We start from the raw sequence: 21,545 nt of genomic DNA on the forward strand, positions 1-21,545 counted from the left end.
CCTTACCACAAAAATGTAAGGATGTAGCAAAGCCAAAGCAACGAGAAGGCAAGTTTTGAATACTAGTTCTATTTTTTTATTTTTTTAAATTCTAGTTCTATTTATAACTTCTAAATTATAATTAAATACTAGTCACTATTGGAATGAGTACTAATACCTGTATACCTGTACTAATACCTGAGTACTGTACCTGTTTATTATTAGATGGCTCTTATTTATTAGTACTCATTTCAATAAAGAGCCATCTAATAATAAACAGGTACAGTTTGTAATTGAACAGTAACCAAAAAAATTTAGCAAAAAGTACTAGAGCATAAAAGTACTAATAGCGCAAAAATAGCATGTTGTCATATTTATGTTGAATAAAACTAGTGTTTAATCAATCAACGCATCTGTGTTTTTAAAAAATCTTTAAATGAATGAATCGTTTTGGTTCACGTCCATGCACTGACTTTTCTTTCACTGAAGTCTCCAGTGAAGAGCGTGACTGCGGACTGAGTTGGTGAGCTAGATATCATTTGTTGAACCTCTTGGACGAATACAACTTTCGTCACTGTCTAGACTGACTCTTAGCGACACTGAATGAGAATCACGAAAATCTGCTGACCATCTGAACCATCATAACAAAAAAATAAAAACTTTTTTTACGCATCGGGTGGAAGATTCAAGGGCTCTTACTCTTACAACAAACACTTGTCGCCACCTACTGGCGTACGTAAAAGAATCACTAACGAATCTGAAATAAAAATTTTGATCAACGGTTTCAAAGGAATCGAGTCAGTGAAGTGATTCAAAATCCCCACAAAACAACAAAAACAACTTAGAAACAAAGAAACCTTTTTATAAGAATTCAACAAATAATATCGTCTCTTGAGTTAAATAAAGTTTTTTTATTCAAAAGCTACTAATCTAATAATGTTGAGTAAAATATTAATTTGTTAATTATTTAAAAAAAATATTATTATTTTGCCAACAGGTCAGCGAACAGTAGTCGTAGTCTCACACACTGTGATCATTATTATTCACAAATGACTGTTGCTCCTTATATTTGATTCATATGTCATATTAAAACAGAAGATCTCATATTAAAACAGAAGATCTGTGCACTGTAAAACACACCTTTTTACATTTAATTGTATTATTCTTTTTTTATTGGGCGGGGGGTGAGTACATTGCTGAGTACATTGAATAAACATAAAATAAAAATAAATAAATAAATAAATAAATAAAACTACAAAAATTTCAATAAAAATATGGAAATGTTTACAAGTAGAAACACGTTTTACAGCTTTCTTATTTTAACAAAAATTGTTTTTAGGTATGAACTTCTGACTTTAAAAACATAGACTTATATTTAAGAATACTAAGCTAATTTAGCTATAATAGTAGGACTGGAGAGAATATCACTTTTACGATTTCGTAATGTAGCAAGATCTGCGCACTCTTCAGAAGTCTGCGGAAATAAAGCGTCAGCTGGTGTGTCACATGATCGCCATCATGTGATTTGCATTTTGCGTACAGGGGAACGACCTGTTCAGATAGCTAGTCATCATCATCACCATCAGCAAAGGAGACCCATCTCAAGACAGTGTGTCTTGAGTGTCTGATGTTCGCCGTCACTCACTCAGTCCCACACTCACCATGGCTTGGACAAAATATCAGCTCTTTCTCGCCGGTCTGATGCTCACCACAGGCTCTCTTAACACACTATCCGCGAAGTAAGTAGCACGCACGCGCTAGATTGTGATTGTTTACATGTTATTTTTTCTTACTTTTATTAGTTGCCCCACATTTTTTACTCTATTAATAGAGCAAACAAGGATGTTTTCTCATTGTCTTTCACAAAACTGTACATCGTGTCCTCATTGTTTGTGAATACATGTAATTGTATTGTCTAAATTAATTTTAAATGAATGTTAACACAAACAAGACTAAAGAAAGACGAACCCTCTTGATTTAACTTTTTAGTAGCACTGTATGAATTTAACATTCACCTATAAAGTTAAAAAATTTCACTTTTTAGAACAAGATGATTACATGACTCGCGTGCAGTTGTAATGATCCGCTGTTTCGTGACATGTTGATGCTGCAAAATCAGCAATTCTGCCACCAAAACACTTGTGACTATTAGTCAATAGTGCAACCGCAGCATTAAATAACTTACAGTCGGATTTAAGTTGTCCATCTCGTCAAGAACGAAGCTGTCTGCCACAAATACTGTTAAGTAACTTGATACAGCTTTGTGTCTAAAACAGATGCTTGATGTTTCTAGGCAGACGATATTTGATACCACGGTTTCACTTCATTTCTGCTGAAAAACTGACACTGATGGTGTTGATGAATCTGTGTTTCACAGTTTCTAAAATAGTCTTGCTAAAATTTGTTAAATCTAGTCTTTTCTTTGTCGTGAGGTCATGAATTGTCATTTCATGGTTGTAAAAGTGACATTAGTGTACCATGTGCTTAGTTACTTATTAAACTTACAGTGACTGGCATGGGAAAGATAGATGTGTGGTATGAAAATGCTCATTATTACTAATAATCATAATTATAAATTATAACATTATACCAAATTAAGTGAAAGAGGCTTCTAGCATTCATATTTTATATTCATAAAGTTGCTTATTGGTATATTGATACTGTGTGAAATTGTGAAAGTTTGGTTTATTTACTTTATTTTTTTAGTATTTTTAATTTTATATTGTGTGAAATTGTATTGCCGATATTTGTTTTTATGCTTGTGAAGCACTTTGAGCTGCATTTCATGTATGACAAATGCTATACAGATAAATGTTTATTATTATTATTATTAATAAATATAACAGGTTTCCCAAACAAGTTGTATTTCCACCATTGTTTGGACAAACAGATCCAAAATCTTAGCCGTTGTTGAGCTAATGTTTGCCATGAGTGCCTTATTTATAGTTATACCGCATATTTAAGTTAAGGAATTTTAATACAGAAAAATGACACTCATCATCACCTTTAATGAGATGAATCTGTTAATCTTCTAGATGGGCTGATATGTTCACTGCACCTGGATGTTATGGTACCAAAGATCATACCTTCTCCCACCCTTTTGTACAGGTAATGAAATTCAATTAACCTCACCAAGATACACGACACGCTATTCACATCAAACTTCCCCTTAGAGCCCTTTTTTTCAGTAGCTCAGCAGATAACTGAAGTATTATCTTATGTTTTAACAAAGTGAGAACTGGTTTCCTGCATGCACCATAATAATACATGACTCCTTCCTTCATCGCACCCTTCCAGGCTGTGGGAATGTTTTTGGGAGAGCTGTCCTGCCTGGTGGTGTTCCACATTCTCCTTTGTTATGATCGGCGCAGACCCGAGCCCAGCATGGAACCAGGCCAGAGTTTCAACCCCCTGCTTTTCCTCCCCCCTGCCCTTTGTGACATGTTGGGAACGTCCATCATGTATATTGGTGAGTGTCAATAGTCTTTTTTACTATTATACTATATTATCTAAAAACATCCATTCAGTTTTAAGAAGATTTCCTTCCTCTTTCTTCATATCTCTAGCACTGAACATGACCAGCGCCTCCAGTTTCCAGATGCTGCGAGGAGCTGTGATCATCTTCACCGGACTGCTGTCTGTAGCGTTCTTAGGACGGCGTCTGCAGCCCAGCCAGTGGATTGGGATCCTAGTCACCATCCTTGGTCTGGTGGTGGTTGGGCTTTCTGACTTTCTAAACGGCCATGGGAATGACTCCCATAAGCTCAGTGAGGTTATCACAGGTAATTCTAGTGCTGCCAAATGCTTTCAATCACACAGAATGATGTACTTTGTCTTTGTCTACGAGTATACAAACTTTGGATTGCATCACTGATCATCCATTGGTTTTGTTTTATAGGGGACCTTTTGATCATCATGGCACAGATTATTGTTTCAGTCCAGATGGTCTTGGAGGAGAAGTTTGTTTACAAGCACAATGTGCATCCACTGAAGGCTGTTGGGACTGAAGGTAAAGATTTAGTCATTTTTAACCAATTACCGTATATAGCTAATGACTAGTTTGAGCCAAATATTTTGATGCTACTGAATAATAATGTTGTCGTAATGATTATAGTCTCACTTCATCCAATACAGTTCAAAGGTTTGGGGTCAGGAAGATAAAAAAAGAAGAAAATTATAGAAATAAATAAAAAATACAGTAATATTGTAACATTTTATTACAATTTAAAAATAACACTTTTCTATCAGTTACGATCATGTGTCTTCAGCCTCACATGATCCTTCAGAAATTATACTAATATGCTAATGTGGTGCTCAAGAAACATTTACTATCCATGTTGAAAATAGTTTTAGTTTTAGTAAGATAGTAGGATTTTTTTTGATGAGTAGAATGTTTAAAAGAAGTGAAAAATTGTAACAATGTAAAAGTTTTTACTGTCATTTTTGATCAAATCAACTTGTCCTTGCTGGAAAAAGCTAACTGTTAAGATTACATCAGCAATAAAAGGTAGTAAAGATAAAAGAAGCTATGTTGATCATACAACCAAATGTTGTCATTACCATATGTGTTGCTGGACCCTATTTAGGGGAGCTTGAGACCTCTGTCTTTCATCTTAAAGCTCCCCTAAAAGTCTGTGATTGACTTATCTGTCAGCACCCTTACAGATGAGTAATATCTGAGGTTATTTGACTTTCAGTCCTCCCCTTTCCTTTGAAATCAGGAAAAATGCAATCAAATATGCCAATGAACATCTACTGACAAACAGATGCAATTTAATGTTTATTTAAAAAAAGTTGTCAGTTAAGCAAGACTTACCTCTTTCCAAGTGTCTTAGTTGTCCTCTCTCTGTGTGTTTCTCAGGTTTTTTTGGATTTGTCATCCTCTCTCTCCTCCTCATCCCGATGTTCTACATCCATGTGGGCAGTTTTGCAGATAACCCACGGCAGGTCCTTGAAGACGCCCTGGACGCCTTCTGTCAGATTGGCCATAAGCCTCTCATTATGCTGGCACTGCTGGGGAACACCGTGAGCATCGCCTTCTTTAACTTCGCCGGCATCAGCGTCACCAAAGAGATAAGTGCCACCACTCGCATGGTGCTGGACAGTCTGCGCACTATAGTCATCTGGGTGGTGAGTCTGGCGCTGGGTTGGGAGAAATTTCAGGGCCTACAGATTCTGGGCTTCATCATCCTACTCGTGGGTACAGCAATGTACAATGGACTCCACAAACCCTTGATGGACAAACTTCCCTGCTGCCCTAGAGAGCAGAGAGCAGAGGAGGGAGACACTCCTGAAAGAGAGAGACTGCTTGGTGAAGGAAAAGCCACCCAGGATAGCTAATTTTAGACGTTGAACAAAATGCTGTCCACAAAGAATTCTCTTCGTTTTAACAGTTGTTTCCATTTTAAGAGAGAATCACATTTTAGTGTTGGTTTAGAAGTATGAATCAATATTTGGGAACCATCACTACTTATTGCTTAATGCCACTGGCATTTCTCAACTGTAAAAGAAAAAAAAAAGGGATAGTGATGCTTAGATTTTTAAAATGGTTTTTTATGAAGATTGTCACTTTATGAAAGGGATGGAAACAAATAATTTGTACATGATTTTAATACAACAACAGCAACAAAAACTTAGAATACCGGTAATATTTTAATGTTTTTAATTCTGTGTTCAAAACAAATTATTAATTTTTTTTTGTTACATGATGTGCTGTTGTTGGGAGCACATTATTTCTATAATAATTATATTTGAGGAATACTATTAATTATCTGTGAAACGGGTATTATGTACTGACAAGAAAATCTTCTTTTAGTCCATGGTAGTTTCTTGGTTTATAAAAAAAGAAAAAAAAAAAAGATGTTTTTTTCATAGTGAGGTGCAAGGAACCATAATCTCAAAAACGGTGTCATTTTTACTAAATGTATAATGCAATGATATCTTCTGTGTTCCATTTGATTGACTGCAGTTCCCTCTGCATGAATGTATAAATTCCTCTCACATTCTTGTCAGATTTTTTTTTTTTTACATTGTGGATGCATCTGTTTGTGGTACGTGAAATTAACATGAAGAAGACAGACCTGTTTCACTCAGTGACTTGTAAATGACATTAGATCAATTACATCTACTGCATGTGTAACAAACCTATTGCCAGTTTCTGGGAACATTCAAAACTAACACTGATCTACTAAATGGGTTAATGCTACAATGAAAATGCTGTATGAACTAAGATTATGATAATTTTGTCTTTTTTTTTTTATGGACATTTTTCGCTTACATATATGTACACTATTGCACAACATATTTTTAGTGTGTGAGCACAATATCCCAATGCAAAGTTTAAAACAATGCCTATCAATACAAATGATTGCAGAAACGGTAACACTTTAAAAAAAAAAAAGTTTCATTAGTTAATGCATTACCTTACTGTGAGCAATACATTTGTTACAGTATTTATTAACCTTTGTAAATGTTAGTTAATATGAAATACAACTGTTCATTGTTAGTTCGTGTTGACTCGGGTTCATTAAATAATACTAACAGATGCAACTTATGATTTAAATATGTTGAAATTAACATTAATTAAAATTAATAAATGCACAAGTATTTTTAACTGTTAGTTCATGTTAACTCATGTAACTATATATATAAAGTGTGTATGTGTGTGTTTTTATGTGTTATTGTTCTAAACGATGTTTGGGATCAAACCCAATCGACCAGATGTGACGTCACATATCGGTCCGCTCGCTCAGTCATCGAGCGGCCACTGCTGATAGAAGTGAAGCAGATAACGTGAACTTCAGTCGTTATTTTGTGTTTCTAAACGTTATGGGATTATTATGTCCAACATTTCATATCACCATGGTCTATAGAACAAAAGAAGATGTTCTGAGGTCTTGGGAAACATCTTGGTCCGCTGCTGCAGACAGAGGTAATGTAACGTTACACACCGGGTACCTGAATGAGCGCGTGCTTAGCGAGCTAGTCCGCATTATAAACGGGATTACAGCTGTCACTACATTGTGTTGCCAATGTGTAACCTGGCAACCGTATGTTCAATAATAGCTGTATGTTGAGACGCATATGTTCTGTTTGGCTAATTAGCTAGCGCGGTACCGTTTCATTGCGCTGTTTTGTACAGTGATTTGGCTCTGGCTGATGCTTTAGCTTTAGCTAGCCTTGTCCTACGTCTCCTTCTGTTATCACTGGATGCGGTAAGGGCAGAGAAAGACTCAACCAACATCTACAAGACAGCGGCAGTTTTCAACGTAGCTTGTGGATGTTAGCATAAGCTAAAATGATCACAATTCATGTACACATCCAGCTAATAAAGACACGTATCAGGCCAGCTGCAGCCAGCCTTATAAGATGATCCTTATTAAAACAGTAACGTTACTGCATGCAAACTATCATCCATCAGTTCTGAGTCTGACTGCTGGGGGAAACATTATAGTATTGATAGTTTAGTACAGATTTAATGACTAAATCCTGAGTAAAAGCCTTTTAATAGAATTGTGTCAATTATAATGTTATATTTTAAACTACAGTGTTGTTGTTTTTTTTCTTCAAAATTGTATATACATTTTTAAAACGTGCACATCAATTTTGTCATACTGATTGATATGATAACAAACAAACAAAAAAACACTTGCCAAAGCCTTACAGAACAATATGTATAAACATTTTACAAAATTGTTAATTTTAGAGTTTATATATTTAAGCGGTTTTGTGTTTGTCAGAATGGGGGGAAAAAACTTGACTATTACATATTTTTTGCATTTGGCCTGTGACATAAATCAAATCACTTTATTGTCACTACACCATTATGACATAACACTGCAGTCAATTATTGACAATATAATACTATGCATAATATACAAAAAATAATACATTTATTATTCAAGATAATGCACATTATCTACACGTGGTAAATAAGTTGTAGAATGTTTCTCAATATGCATTTAGGCTTCTTATAGTTAGCATCAGAGCTGAGGTTCTCTGTCTTATAACTAGGCAGCCATATAAAATAATTAAGCTAGTATTTTGTAGTCTTTGTGATTTAGATAGGGAAACATAATCTGTCAGAGTCAGTGTCTTGCCGATTTTATTCTTGTTTCAGGCCTACAGTAAGCCTGTTCCTCAAGGATTTGACTGTATTTAGCTCCATCAGTTTTGCTCTGCACCCTAGCAGTGAGAGTCAAAAAACCAGGGCAGCTTCTTTTACATATCTTGTCTTCTGTTTAAAAGACAACCTTAGGACAGGTCAGATTCATATAGTTTAGCGTGCCTTTACAGAAGGCCCGCCTAATGGATGCAGCCAATAAAATGCACATCATTTTTGTCACATCTACAGCCATCGTAGGCAAATGAATCTCTCTTATTTCTGCAAACTTCTCTGGGGGCTTTAATTTCTGCTGTAACCCTGATTAAATGAAGACTTGATGTTTTTCTGATCTTACTGTGATTTTCAGTGAGGACCCGAGCTCACTGATGTGAGGTGTAGAGCTTCTCTGAGTGTGCTCAGTCCACTCTTGAGCATCAGGATGAGTGGAACAGTGGAGCAGACTGATATCTTGGCTGTCGGGAGCATGGTCCGGGAGCGATGGAGAGTGGTGAGTTCTTTTGAAGGAGCTGTATTTAGGAGGACAAGGCTTCAGAACTATTGAGACTCACTGTTAGTTTCGTAGAGATGCTCTGATAGCTGTCAGATTCCTTTATGTAAACTTCTGCACAGACAAGGGGACTTTTTCCTTTTGAGCCCAGTCAAACGATAGCCTACACTGCAGGTGTGTTGAGCTGTGCTGACATCAGCACGGAAAACTGTACAACATGCTGACAAATAGTCACGAGACACAGCATTTTATTTCATGACAAAATTGTTGTTTTGCTAGGACATTTTATTTCATGCCTGAACAGAGCTGTCATGTAACATCTGTTCTCCAACACAAGTTTGAAAGCTACCTACTCAATTATAGAAGGAAAAAATGCAGTATTTTTTATAAAATGCATTAAATTGATCAAAAGTGACAGTAAAGACATTATTTTTATTTAAAATAAATGCTGTTCTTTTGAACGTTCTATGCATAAAAGAATTCTGAAAAACAAAATGTATCACATTTTTCACAAAAATATTAAAGCAGTGCAGCTGTTTTCAACATTGATAATAAGAAATGTTTCTTGAGCTGCAAATCAGCGTATTAGAATGAATGCTGAAGGATCATGTGACACCGAAGACTGGAGTAATGATGCTGAAAATACAGCTCTGCCATCACAGGAATAAATTACATTTTTAAATGTATAAAAAAATAGAAAACCTTATTTTTAAATGATAATATTTCACAATGTTACTATATTTTTGATCAAATAAGTGCAGTCTTGGTGAGCATAAGAGACTTCCAAAAACAATTGAAAATCTTACCGACCATGGAATGAATGAAACAAAATACACTATTGTTCAAAAATCTAAGTTTTCCTTTCCTGTTTAGTTGAAGAAGATTGGTGGGGGTGGTTTTGGCGAGATCTATGAAGTCCTGGACCAGGTGAACCAGCTCAATGTGGCTCTGAAAGTGGAGTCTGCCCAGCAACCCAAACAGGTCCTGAAGATGGAAGTTGCAGTTTTGAAAAGACTTCAGGGTAAAGATGAAGACAGACGTTTAAGGCCTATATTAAAGACGCTAAATGAAGAAGCTCTGTGTGCTACAGTGCTACTCTATTGTGGGCAAAAACAGTATTACATTTAAAAACAAAACAAATGGATTTGTATAACATTCTCTATTTCTTTATTTTGAACCATTTTGTAGGTAAAGACCATGTTTGTCGTTTTGTTGGCTGTGGACGCAATGACCGCTTCAACTATGTGGTTATGGAGCTTCAGGTAGGGCGTCAGATGATTCATTCTCGTGTCTGAATTGATGGACGCTATCTCACACAAGTCATAGTAACTCAACAACCCTGACTTCAGTCACCTGAAGTGATGTTTGTCCATTGAACTGCAGGGAAGGAACTTGGCAGACCTTAGACGCAACATGAGCCATGGCACATTCAGTTTCTCCACCACACTCAGGCTGGGCCGACAAATCTTGGAAGCCATCGAGAGCATCCACTCTGTGGGCTTTCTGCATAGAGACATCAAACCCGTAAGTCTGCTCTCTCACAGATAGTCCTGGGCATAAAAGCACTTTTAATATTCACTATAATTTATTTTTTCACAGGGCATTATTCTTCCTTTTTAGACTATATAAACTAATCATCAAACCTTTTCTTTTTCCAAACAGTCCAACTTCGCAATGGGCCGACTTTCCAGTACGTGCCGAACCTGTTATATGCTTGATTTTGGGTTGGCACGCCAGTTCACAAACTCATGTCAAGAAGTCCGTCCAGTGAGTAATCACAGATATATTTTAAAGCTTATGTTTATGAAACATCACTCTGTCTTTTTAAGGAAGCTATTGTCACATATTAGTGTTGCTTAAAGGGATAGTTCACCCCAGAATGAAAATTCTGTTATAATTTTTTCACATTCATGTTGTTCCAAACCTGTAGGACTATTACTTATATTACAGACTTCTGAAGTCATACGAAAGATTTGGATGAGAAATAACCCAAATTTAAGTCAGAATTCAGAGCTCATGAGAGAAGCAGTGATATATGATTTGTGAACGAATGGGTCTTTCGAGTATGATATTTTTTGACTAAATGAATTAAATTAAAATTAAACTAAATGAACCTTTTATGAATCAGAATTATACAAATCAAACTCTCATAAATGAACCAAAAAGAGGTAGAGGTGGATGTGAAGTTTTTTTAAGTGAACATTGACTTAAATTTCAATGTCATAATTTTGACAGAATTTTCATCTTTGACTGAACTTTACCTGTAATGTGTTTCTATATATTTTCTTATGACTGCACATTCTTTTTATTGTCCAAAGCCACGACCAGTGGCAGGATTCAGAGGGACCGTCCGTTATGCGTCCGTTAATGCTCACAAGAATAAGGTAACTCCTCTCTTTTTGCACACATTCTCAAGCCAATGGCAGATGCCGATCAGGTGTCCTTTACACAGAGTTCATATTTCACTAAAATGCACATCCTTCATTTTCAAAGGAAATGAGTCGACATGATGACCTCTGGTCATTATTTTACATGCTTGTGGAGTTCATGGTGGGTCAGCTACCATGGAGGAAAATCAAAGACAAAGTAAGTTCTGCTCAAATTGTAATTTTCCATTGATAAAATATCTGCTGGTATTCTTAATCCTGCTATCAATATAGGAACAGGTCGGAAATATGAAGGAGACGTACAACCATCGCCTCATGCTCAAGCACCTCCCAGATGAGTTTGACATTTTCCTTGACCATATCTCCAATCTGGACTACTACACTAAACCGGATTATCAGGTCCAGAGCCATTCTTTAGCAGAGATTTTTGGCGTATGGCGTAGCCATTCACTAACATACTCATTGTGTTGTAGCTCTTGATGTCAGTCTTTGACAGCAGTATGAAGAACTTCAATGTGGTGGAAAATGACCCGTATGACTGGGAGAGGACGGATTCAGAGGACACGCTTAATGTTGGAACCCTGACAAACACAGCCCAGCAGTTGACCCGCCTCACACCTGCATATTTGGGGTAGATATCCAGCATCAAATGATTCAATGCTGTACTGAGTCTATAGATAAACTGTTTGAGGTCTACATTGTCAAATGAATGTTTCCTCCTAGCATGGCCAATGCCTCTGTGATCCCGGGTGATCTGCAGCGTGAGAACACAGAGGACGTCCTTCAGGGTGAACGCCTCAGCGAGGCTGATAATTGCACCCCCATCCCAACACAGCCTGCGCAGGGTGCGGATGTCTGGGAGGATATGGAGCATAATCGCGACCGAAACCTCAACCACGTCCAGCCGCAAATCAGAAAGGTACTATTCAGATGGGATGACTGCTAATCACTCTGTTATTTACGTACCTGTAAACTTGTCGCCTTTTGGTTAAATTTGCCATTCTGGCATTAAAATAAACCTTTCACGTGATTCGTGCAAATCCAGGTTTTTTTGGGGGGGGGTGGGGGATTTATATGAATGTATATCTGAAGGGAAGGGAACACTGTTTCAGTGCCATTTTCTTTTCCATTTTCCGTAGCTTGTGATTGTGTTAACTGCTGTATTTCTGCTTTTTGATAAGGTAGTCATGTGCTTGTGTTTCTGATTCAGGTGGCTAGTGAGGAGGAGCGAAGCAAAGAGGGCAACCAGAGCCCCAACAGTGGCTCCATCCAGGGCTCTCCCAGACGTGTGCGCTCAGAGACCTTGCTCATCGACCGCGTGGCTCCTCTGCTGAGAAGGATACGCCATAGCCAGAGCATGGGGCTAGACAAGAGACTGACTCCCGAACCCAAACCCACCATTGAACGCTTCCTTGAGGCCTAGTCAGTAAACAAAGTCTTAATGAACTTCCTTATAAATGTGAATTTGGTCCCTAGAGACATCATAACCACTTCTCCTTCTTCGTCTCATTAGTTTAGGCAAGCAGCGGCCAGGTATGTCCCAAGACAGGTCTGTCTGTCGGGTCGAGCAGGGCTCTTTGGAGGACGAGGAGGGGGCAGCCAGTAGCGGTTACGTTGCCGTCAACCTCAGCCCCGTCCCTCAAGAGGGTGATTCACAGGAGTGGGTCCTAGTTGAGCTTGAAGGCGCTAGTGGTTCAGCTGGCTCTAAACCAGATGAGGAGGAACGCTCAGGACTCTCGCCACGCTCCTCCAGCCCCCTCGCCCTCCCTCGCACCTGGTCCGACCCCTTGCCTCAGCGTGCTAGCAGCCTTGCCTCAGCAGAATTCCACACCGGTGTCTGCCACACTGGACCTCCATTCGCCAGACTTCCGGGTTTGTCTGGCGTAATTGGCCTGTCTGGATTAAGAAGACTTCCCACAATACAGCCTGCGTCAATGGTCCACCTCAGCAGGTCTAATCTTGAGCAGGTAAATAGCTCATGCTACATTCTGAGTAGAAGAATTTGCATTCAGTTTGGGGCCGGTAAGATTTTTAATGTTTTTGAAAGAAGTCTCTTATGGGGGCGGTAGTCAGAGGGTGTTCCGGTTTCCCCCAAAGACATGCAGGTTAGGTGGATTGGATATTCCGAATTGTAGGAGTTCTGGGTTATGTCAGGAAGGGCATTCGTAAAACCTGTGCCAAATGCGTGTGTGATGTGGACCCTGCAAATAAGCTGGAATAACACTAGGATTATGATGATGAAAGAAGTCTCTTACTGTGCGTTCACACCGCCACCGGTGAGAGCGTCAAAATTCGCTCTGGCCGTCCTGCCAACAACGCTGTAGAAAGATTCGTGGACGCTCTGACGTAGATCGAATGCTTTTTTTTTAAAGGGGCCGCAAAGCAAACAAGCATGTTGATCGGTATTTGTGCAGACTGACCACAAGTTAAATTTGAAAGAAAGAAATATTGCCTATAAATAGTGTTGCGCGCTTTCTTATCAAATTCACATCACTATGGATGATCAAGTTGTTGCACATAGGGACATGTTGTATATTATTGGGAAACCCGCCACATCAACCTCTCCTCCGTTTTGCTTGGGAACTAATGTGGTCGGAACCAAAGTTTACAGGACTGCGTTCTCTGGAATCCTCTCAAGTGGAGGACTTCTGCATCCCGATTGGTTGCCGCCGAACCGCGTCATAGCTCATTACCATAAAGTTGACCTAACTTCAACTCTCCTCGCCGCCCTCATCATCCAAGAGCTCGCCTCGCCAGAGCTCGCCACCGGCTCACATTGAAAATGAATGACTTCCGGACACTTTGACAGTCTCGCCGGCAGCAGTGTGAACGCACAGTTATGCTCACCAGGGCTGCATTTATTTAATAACAAATATAGTAAAAACAGTGATATTGTGAAATATATAAAAAAAAAAAAAAAAAAACTGTGTTCTATTTTAATATATTTAAAATATAATTCATTCCTGTGATAGCCAAGCTGAATTTTTAGCAGCCATTACTCCAGTCTTAAGTGTCACATGATCCTTCATATGCTGATTTAGTGCATTTCTTATTGTTTATTATCGTTGTAAAAAATCATCTGTGCTGCTTAATATTTTTATTAACATTTTTTTAAGATTCTTTGATGAATAGAAAGTTTTATAGAACAGCATTGATTTAAATTAGAAATCTTTTGTAATATTATAAATGTATTTACTGTCACTTTTGATCAATTTAATGTGTCCTTGCTGAACAAAAGTATTCATTTCTTTAAAAAAAAAAGCATACAAATTTAGAAAAGAAAAAACAAATCCTTAACTTTTGAACAATAGTGTACCTGTAATGTTAAATATTAAAGACAGGAAATGACTGTTAATGTTTCATTGTGTAAGGGAAACTGTAGCAGTACGTAGTGATCGTTTATGGGTGCATTGCAGTAGTTTACTGCAACATCGTCTCGGATTTTGGCCAGCAACTTGGATTTACACATTACTGTATATCAAAAACATCAGATTAAAAGTGAAGCAGGCTCAGAAAATCTCACCAGAGCTCATATTTTGGCCAAGCAAATGATGGTACATTAAGAAAAAAACACATTTTATAAGAGTATTATCTCTGCAGGGCTCCATAAATAATGTCTTGTCTCTTAATGCTATTCTTTTCTCAGTCACCCAGTGCAGTGCTACAGCCTCAGCAGAAGACAGGAGACAACTGTCAGCCTGACAATCCATCAGGCGCTGCGGAAAAAGAGCACGACCACGTGTCAGCTATTTCACCCTCTAAAAGCCCTCAGAAGCCAGATGAACACATTATCTCTGTCAAGGCCTCTGACAAGGATGTGGAGAGTGACTCGGGCTGTCCTGACGGTGGGACTCCTTCAACCCCTAACCAGGGTGAGACAACTGGACACAGTGTTGATGCTGCTCCGGCATCACCTCGTGAACTCTCCCCCCGAACCAGTCGCATCCCGGTCCGTGACCCGGACTCTCCGACTCGCAGGGGTTTTCCAGCTCCGCTTTCCCCATCTCTGTCGCTGTCATGTGAGCACTTCCCCTTAGCGTTGCTGCGTGACAAGTTCACCTTTCCCACCGGTTCTCGAGGGTCAGACTGGCAGGTGGAGGAGCCGCTCTCTCTGTCTTCCTCTTCTGGACCTCTGTCAGGCAAGAGTAAAATACCAAGACCCATAAGCCCCACACTAGTACCGGATCAGCTGTCTGCTCGATTTATTCCTCGGCCGCCACCAGGCAAACCGCCCCTTCGCACAGGTGGCGAGAACAGGTGAGAGAAGCAAGAATTTCAAAATTAGTATTTTCATAATGGAGCTTCCTAGTAGCTTCCTTGTTTCACTGTATTGAGTTGTCCTCATTGGCTACATGCAAAAACCACACATACAATGAGACGAGTGTAGTCCATGAAAACTATTGTGCTGGTTCTTTTTAGATAATCAAAAACATACAGCGTGACCAATGTAGTCCAATTGATGGTCCAGTTCGATTCATGAAAAAATACTAGTTTGAATCAGTCTGAAATGTGATATTGAATGTTACTGTCCTTTCAGACGCAGACGCTACCACATTCGGGCTAGCAGCACCGGTGACGCAGACCTCTTGGACAACCTCTCTCAGCTCATGCATGAGCAAGGTGGGATGGGCGTCAGCTCCTCTCGTTACCAGCGCACCACCGCCTCCTCTCTGCAGCGCTCGCTAAGCTCCTCCCCTTCCCATTTCGAGGGGGGTCACAGCCAGTCGCCAAGTAGCTGCTCAGCCTCCCCGCCTCCTCGAATCAGTGACTTGCGAGGAAATCACGGGTCAGGGTTCTGCACCAGAGTCAGAGCAGGAAGTCCTGAGAGCAAAACCACAACCAAAACGAGCAAATAAAGTGAAAAGCTTGTAATCGATGGCGTGAGTTTCAAAAGTAGCTTTTAACACCACATGATGAAGCCTGGTGAACTGTAGCCTTTTTACAAGTGGTGTTTTGATAAGTAGAGTGATAAAGGACCGGGTATTTGCCGGTTGGTTGTGACTACTTGAAAGCATCATGTTTTTGACATATTAGGAAACCATGAAATATTAACATTGACGCTGTGTAACTTTGTCCTAAAAACTTGCCCATTGCATTTCATCGCAATTATTTTTATTTATTTATTTTACACTCGATATAGTTTGTGCCATATATTTTTTTGTTACATTTAAATCATCTTTTTTTTCATGTTTTTTTTTTTTTTGCACATTCTGGTTTACATTCCTTACATATGTCAGATTTTAAACACTTTCTATTTGCCACTATCAATGAGATTGTTTGAAATGTGAAAACAATGGGGCTGCACTTTACTTAGTAACTCATTGTATTCTGTCAAACAGTTGCATGTTTCAAGTTTTGTTGGCACTCCAGATACTCTAACCTTACATTTTCTATCTTTTTTTAATTTTTTAATTTTTATCATTGGTCAAAGAGTTTAATCTTAAATGCTCATTTCAACCCATAGCCGTCTATACAATGTGCTATCATTCACGTATACCGGTAGGTACGTCTGGTCCAAGCAAGCATGTGTATATATGTATTTCAGGGAATGTATGTACTGTAAACTGTATCATCTATAGAATGTATTTATTTATTTATTGGATGTGGTTACGTACCTGACAATGTAGCTTTATTACTTGCTACTGAGTGAATTCGCCATCACATTAAGGGTCAGCAACCTTGCAATTGCCAAGTATAATCTCTTCCATGCCTGCAATATCATACTAACAGGCCCTGTAAATAGTTATAACATCAGTAAGAAACTTGCCGATATATTGCAGTGAAACACTACAGACCCTTAAAGGAACTCTTGATCCAAACACTATAGTCCCATTACCATATTACTTGAATACATCAGCAAGAACAGTAATGATAAATTGGCTGCTTATACCAAGATGCTTCTGTGGATTTTGGGATTGAATTCTGTCATGGCATTTAATCGAAAGTTGTCTAAAGAGTGAGAGACCCTTGCGGATGTACAAAGAAAGGCATTGTAGCTACCGAGTCATTACCACGACTTCATTGTGTGCTGTGCAGCTAGAATAGTTGTTTTATTCTGAATCGTGTTTTGTCCTCGGAAAGTACTTTTACTTTAAAAGCATCAGTATAAGCCCACAACTGCGGAATGGAGGCTGGTATATCATCATAAAACTTGTACATAATCTGAACTGTACATAGATATAAATATATTAAGAAAAAGAAATTCCACCTCATGCTTCATGTACTGTATTTTGCTAACAAACATATTTCAATCAGGCACAAAAAGTTACCATGTTGGAATGTATATGTATTCATATTAATGGAATAAATAAGTACTCGAGTACCAAATGCTTGATTTTGTGATGACATTATGCTGTCAATATTTTAATAAACGAAATAGTTTTAGACAAAGCATATAAAATATTTTGTTGCATGAACACTAGAAATACAGTATGACATCGTATAGACTGAAATGGGATCTGATTTTTAATTTTGTGTGTACCATTTAAAACATTTCATCGATCTAAACCAATCATGTTCTATGGAAGTGTTGCATAGTAACAAAAATTGCAAATCCATTTAAACCTAACCTTTCTTGCAAGTCAGATATTCCCACTGCAGACTCATTTAATTGGCAACAGAACAACACTGCATATGAAAGCCCAATTCACAGTGCACCGACAGTCACCACATTACAGCACGTCACTTCTCAGACATTCTAATTCCAATTAGGCATTTTCAATCGGCGAAACAACAAGCTCCGACAAAACCCAATGAAGTGTGTGTTGCCGTCTGTCGTTGCTGTGTGAATTGGCCTTAAGATGGGATAGGAGAAAGCATTTTACCATGGGAAACAATACACACTCTCCTTTTAATAGAGTGAGCAAATCAAACATATGATGATCACGGAATGAACACAAGCATAAGGAATCGTGGCTCTTAATTAGGTTAAAAATTTGTAAATGTCTCAAACTCATGTCTTTATGAGTCGGAACCATACTGTGAACCTTAACGCCACTCTTGAAGCAGTAGAGACAAAGAACACGATGCATTCTGCAATATATTCTCTTGGATTAAACGTGACAGTGTGTCGTCTTTGCATATTTCATGGCTCCCTCCATCATGCATATCCATGCTCTTTACAAAGATTACAATTCCCTGATAATACTCTAGAACAGAGGAGCTGTTTGTCTGGGATCATCTGGCAGAACACTGATGGAATCCTCTGCTTTTCCACACAGCATACACAACATTGTGTATTCCTGAAAAAAAGAACAATATATAAAAATCTAAACATACCAAGCAAATCCATGTACTGTGCTATTTACATAAACGAAGAAATTTTTTTCCTAATTTGTTACATTTATCTTAAGAGATGGGCCAGTATTGTTTTTCATGACTGATATAATAAAATGATTTTTGTTTTAATGTCCAATAACTGATTAGCAAAGATTAGTAAGTACTGTTACTTCTGCTTTTTAAACTAAATAATTATTAGACTACAATAGTAATAATATAATTAATAATGTATAATGTTTATTATCATTACTACTTAATGCAATATCTATCTATCTATATCAAAAATCCAACCTTTCATTGAAGTAAAAGAATTGAACGTGGGGGGGGAAACTCACATTATGAAATAAATGCTTTTCTCCAAAATACGTTAGCCATAATTCAGTCACCCTTTTATTAAATACTTTTTGCAACCTCCTTTTTCCAAGATAACAGCTCTGAGTCTTCTCCTATAATGCCTGATGAGTTTGGAGATCAGAGACCATTCCTCCATACAGAATCTCTCCAGATCCTTCAGATTCCCAGATCCATGTTGGCGCTTCTCCTCCTCAGTTTAGCTCACTCATTTTCTATAGGGTTCAGGTCAGGGGACTGGGACGGTCATGGCAGACGCTTCATTTTGTGCTCAGTGACCCATTTTTGTGTTTTTTTTTATGTTTGTTTTGGACCGTTGTCCTGATGGAAGATCAAACCACAGCCCATTATAAGATTTCTAGCACAGGCCGTCAGGTTTAGATTTTTTATCTGTTGGTATTTGCTAGAATCCATGATACCATACAGTGCTTATAAGTTTAGACACCCATGCTAAAGTTGACTAAAAAGAGGAATAAAAAAATCATCTTTTGGAAATTGAACTTAATGCCTTAATTTAATTTTTTTTGAAAAATCCAACCTTTAAGGACACCAATTTTCTTTGTGAATGAATAATGTATCGTAAATAAATAAATGTTCTTCCTTAAAATACAGGGTGCATAAGTTTGGACACCCCTATGTTAAATTCCCATAGAGGCAGGCAGATTTTTATTTTTAAGTATTTTTATTTTATTTTTTGTTTAGGATACTATGCATCCTGATAAAGTTCCCTTGGCCTTTGGAATTAAAATAGCCCCACATCATCACATAGCCTTCACCATACCTAGAGATTGGCATGGGGTACTTTCCATAAGATTATCTCTCAATGCAAATCAAACCAGCTATTAGGCTAACTGAAATAAAACCATGCCAATCTCTAGGTATTTTAATTCCAAAGGCCAAGGGAACTTTATCAGGATGCATAGTATCATAAACAAAAAATAAAATAAAAATACTTAAAAATAAAAATCTGCCTGCCTCTATGGGAATTTAACATAGGGGTGTCCAAACTTATGCACCCTGTATTTTAAGGAAGAACATTTATTTATTTACGATACATTATTCATTCACAAAGAAAATTGGTGTCCTTAAAGGTTGGATTTTTCCTAATTTTTTAAATTAAGGCATTAAATTCAATTTCCTAAAGATGATTTTTTATTCCTCTTTTTAGTCAACTTTAGCATGGGTGTCTAAACTTATGCATAGCACTGTATATCTGAACAAGATGTCCAGGACCTCCAGCAAAAAAAAAAAAAAGTCCCACAACATTAAAGTGTTTTGGAATAAACATGTATTTCATAATGTGATTTCTCCCCCACTTTCAATTATTTTACTTCAATGAAAGGTTGGATTTTTGCTTCTTTTTTTTTTTTTAATGAAAGATTAAAAGGATAAACAATGCAGATTAATTTTTACGGCCATCTTTGATCATATTGGATCTAGATGGACGGATTTCTGGATGGTTGGTGAGTGGCCACCACGTTCCAACTAATTTTTTTAAACTTTCCTTAATAAGCCTTTATCTGACCGAGTTCTCTTGTGCTGTAAATCACAAATCTTATGATAGTTTGATAATCTCCATTCAGTTTTCACACAATATTAGTTGTTTTCATGCCATTGAACCATTTTCTTATCTTCAGAAAGATCTTTTTTCCTTCCCATATTGCATGAGCACTGACTTGCTCAATAATGTGGAACAACCTCTTTAAGTACTGAACTGAGAGCACGGCTCACCTGATAGTCATCCACCACAGTGAAGGTGTATTCATGTCTGGCTATGACATGATCACAGTTCTTGCACATATCTGAGGAAAAGCAAATAATTTTGACGTCAGTCTGAGACGTTCAGCGGAATATATCCATGCAATGATGTGACGTGACTCACGCAAGTAAGTGACAATCTCCTCCTCATCTTCATTCATGATCGTCCTGTCACTGATCAGCACAAAGTCTCGCTGGTGACAGTTGGCGCAGCCGAGAAAATTCATGAGATATGAACCATTCTCGAGACAGGTATTACCCTATTGCACATAACAGATGAAATAAACACTTGAAATACAATTGAGTCTAACACTGTCAATAAATGTAAATGCATAAATGATACTCGCTTGAACCCAGTGCACAAAAAAACAAAACTTGAATTATGAATTAAAGGGAAAAGGTAAATGCCTAATGCTAGTAGATAGTTTGGCTATCTACTAAGCACAAAACTTGACAGGAAACATAAGTGCAGTGATGCTCATCTTTGACTGGAAACGAACAACCCGCGCTGCATTTGCCTCTTATATGGCAGCAGGATTCGCGTGCCAGTCACAATGATCATGAACTCACCCTGTCGGGATATTGTTTCTGCATACAACCAGTACACATTTCGGATCAGTCAGTTAAGAAAACTAATAGCACAGATCCAGAGCACAGAGACGCTTCCGTGTTCGCGTCTTCTTCTGTGAATACTCTGTAGGATTGGTGAGTATAGCGCTCCCATCTGTGCGTTCATCATATCTGCGATTGAAAGAGAGGATAGTTGTCTTTTTCGTTCAAAAATGTGTGATAAACTGTAAAAAAATAAACAATAAAAATACGAGAAAAAAAAGTGACCCTACAGATTTATTTATTACATTTGTACACAAAAATAGAATGTCATAAATCCTTTTATCTATTTTTTTGTGTTGTGTGTTTGCTATAGTCTGTAATAAAGTTTGATGACTATTGGAATGAAAAATAAACATTAGATACAGGAATTGGTCCTCAAATTGTTTCTCCAAAGCCCCACATCACCATTGTAAAGGTCAACATTCGAAATCCTACAGCAGGGATGGGCAACTTCGGTCCCGTTCGGTCCTGGAGGGCCACTGTCCTACAGAGTTTAGCTTCAACCCTAATCAAACACACCTGAACAAGCTAATCAAGGTCCTCAGGATTACTAGAAAATTACAGGCAG

General features: G+C 38.0%; 3 protein-coding genes across 3 annotated transcripts; 2 read left to right on the plus strand and 1 right to left on the minus strand.

The window, feature by feature from the left end:
• The first annotated feature begins 1,478 nt into the window (after positions 1 to 1,478).
• slc35f6 (solute carrier family 35 member F6) lies at positions 1,479 to 6,210 on the plus strand. The gene is made up of 6 exons (XM_084432850.1): positions 1,479 to 1,718; positions 3,015 to 3,087; positions 3,277 to 3,448; positions 3,546 to 3,761; positions 3,878 to 3,988; positions 4,841 to 6,210. Exons 1-6 carry the CDS (start codon positions 1,642 to 1,644, stop codon positions 5,317 to 5,319), a joined length of 1,128 nt encoding a protein of 375 aa, XP_084288976.1. The 5' UTR covers positions 1,479 to 1,641; the 3' UTR covers positions 5,320 to 6,210.
• Positions 6,211 to 6,756: 546 nt separating this feature from the next.
• Positions 6,757 to 17,296, plus strand: ttbk2b (tau tubulin kinase 2b). Its single transcript, XM_084432849.1, has 15 exons — positions 6,757 to 6,910; positions 8,451 to 8,591; positions 9,465 to 9,612; positions 9,780 to 9,853; positions 9,975 to 10,115; positions 10,254 to 10,358; positions 10,910 to 10,975; positions 11,085 to 11,177; positions 11,252 to 11,377; positions 11,452 to 11,609; positions 11,702 to 11,897; positions 12,189 to 12,400; positions 12,492 to 12,945; positions 14,625 to 15,235; positions 15,516 to 17,296. Exons 2-15 carry the CDS (start codon positions 8,523 to 8,525, stop codon positions 15,832 to 15,834), a joined length of 2,772 nt encoding a protein of 923 aa, XP_084288975.1. The 5' UTR covers positions 6,757 to 6,910; positions 8,451 to 8,522; the 3' UTR covers positions 15,835 to 17,296.
• A 12-nt stretch (positions 17,297 to 17,308) lies between these two features.
• churc1 (churchill domain containing 1) lies at positions 17,309 to 21,484 on the minus strand. Its single transcript, XM_084432851.1, has 5 exons — positions 21,383 to 21,484; positions 20,936 to 21,106; positions 20,490 to 20,625; positions 20,339 to 20,409; positions 17,309 to 18,219 (listed from the first exon to the last, which is right to left on the minus strand). The coding sequence occupies exons 2-5, from the start codon at positions 20,972 to 20,974 to the stop codon at positions 18,127 to 18,129; spliced, it is 339 nt and encodes a 112-aa protein (XP_084288977.1). The 5' UTR covers positions 20,975 to 21,106; positions 21,383 to 21,484; the 3' UTR covers positions 17,309 to 18,126.
• Between the last annotated feature and the right edge of the window lie 61 nt (positions 21,485 to 21,545).

Source organism: Rutilus rutilus (assembly GCF_951802725.1).
Source record: "Rutilus rutilus genome assembly, chromosome: 15".
NCBI lineage: Eukaryota > Metazoa > Chordata > Actinopteri > Cypriniformes > Leuciscidae > Rutilus > Rutilus rutilus.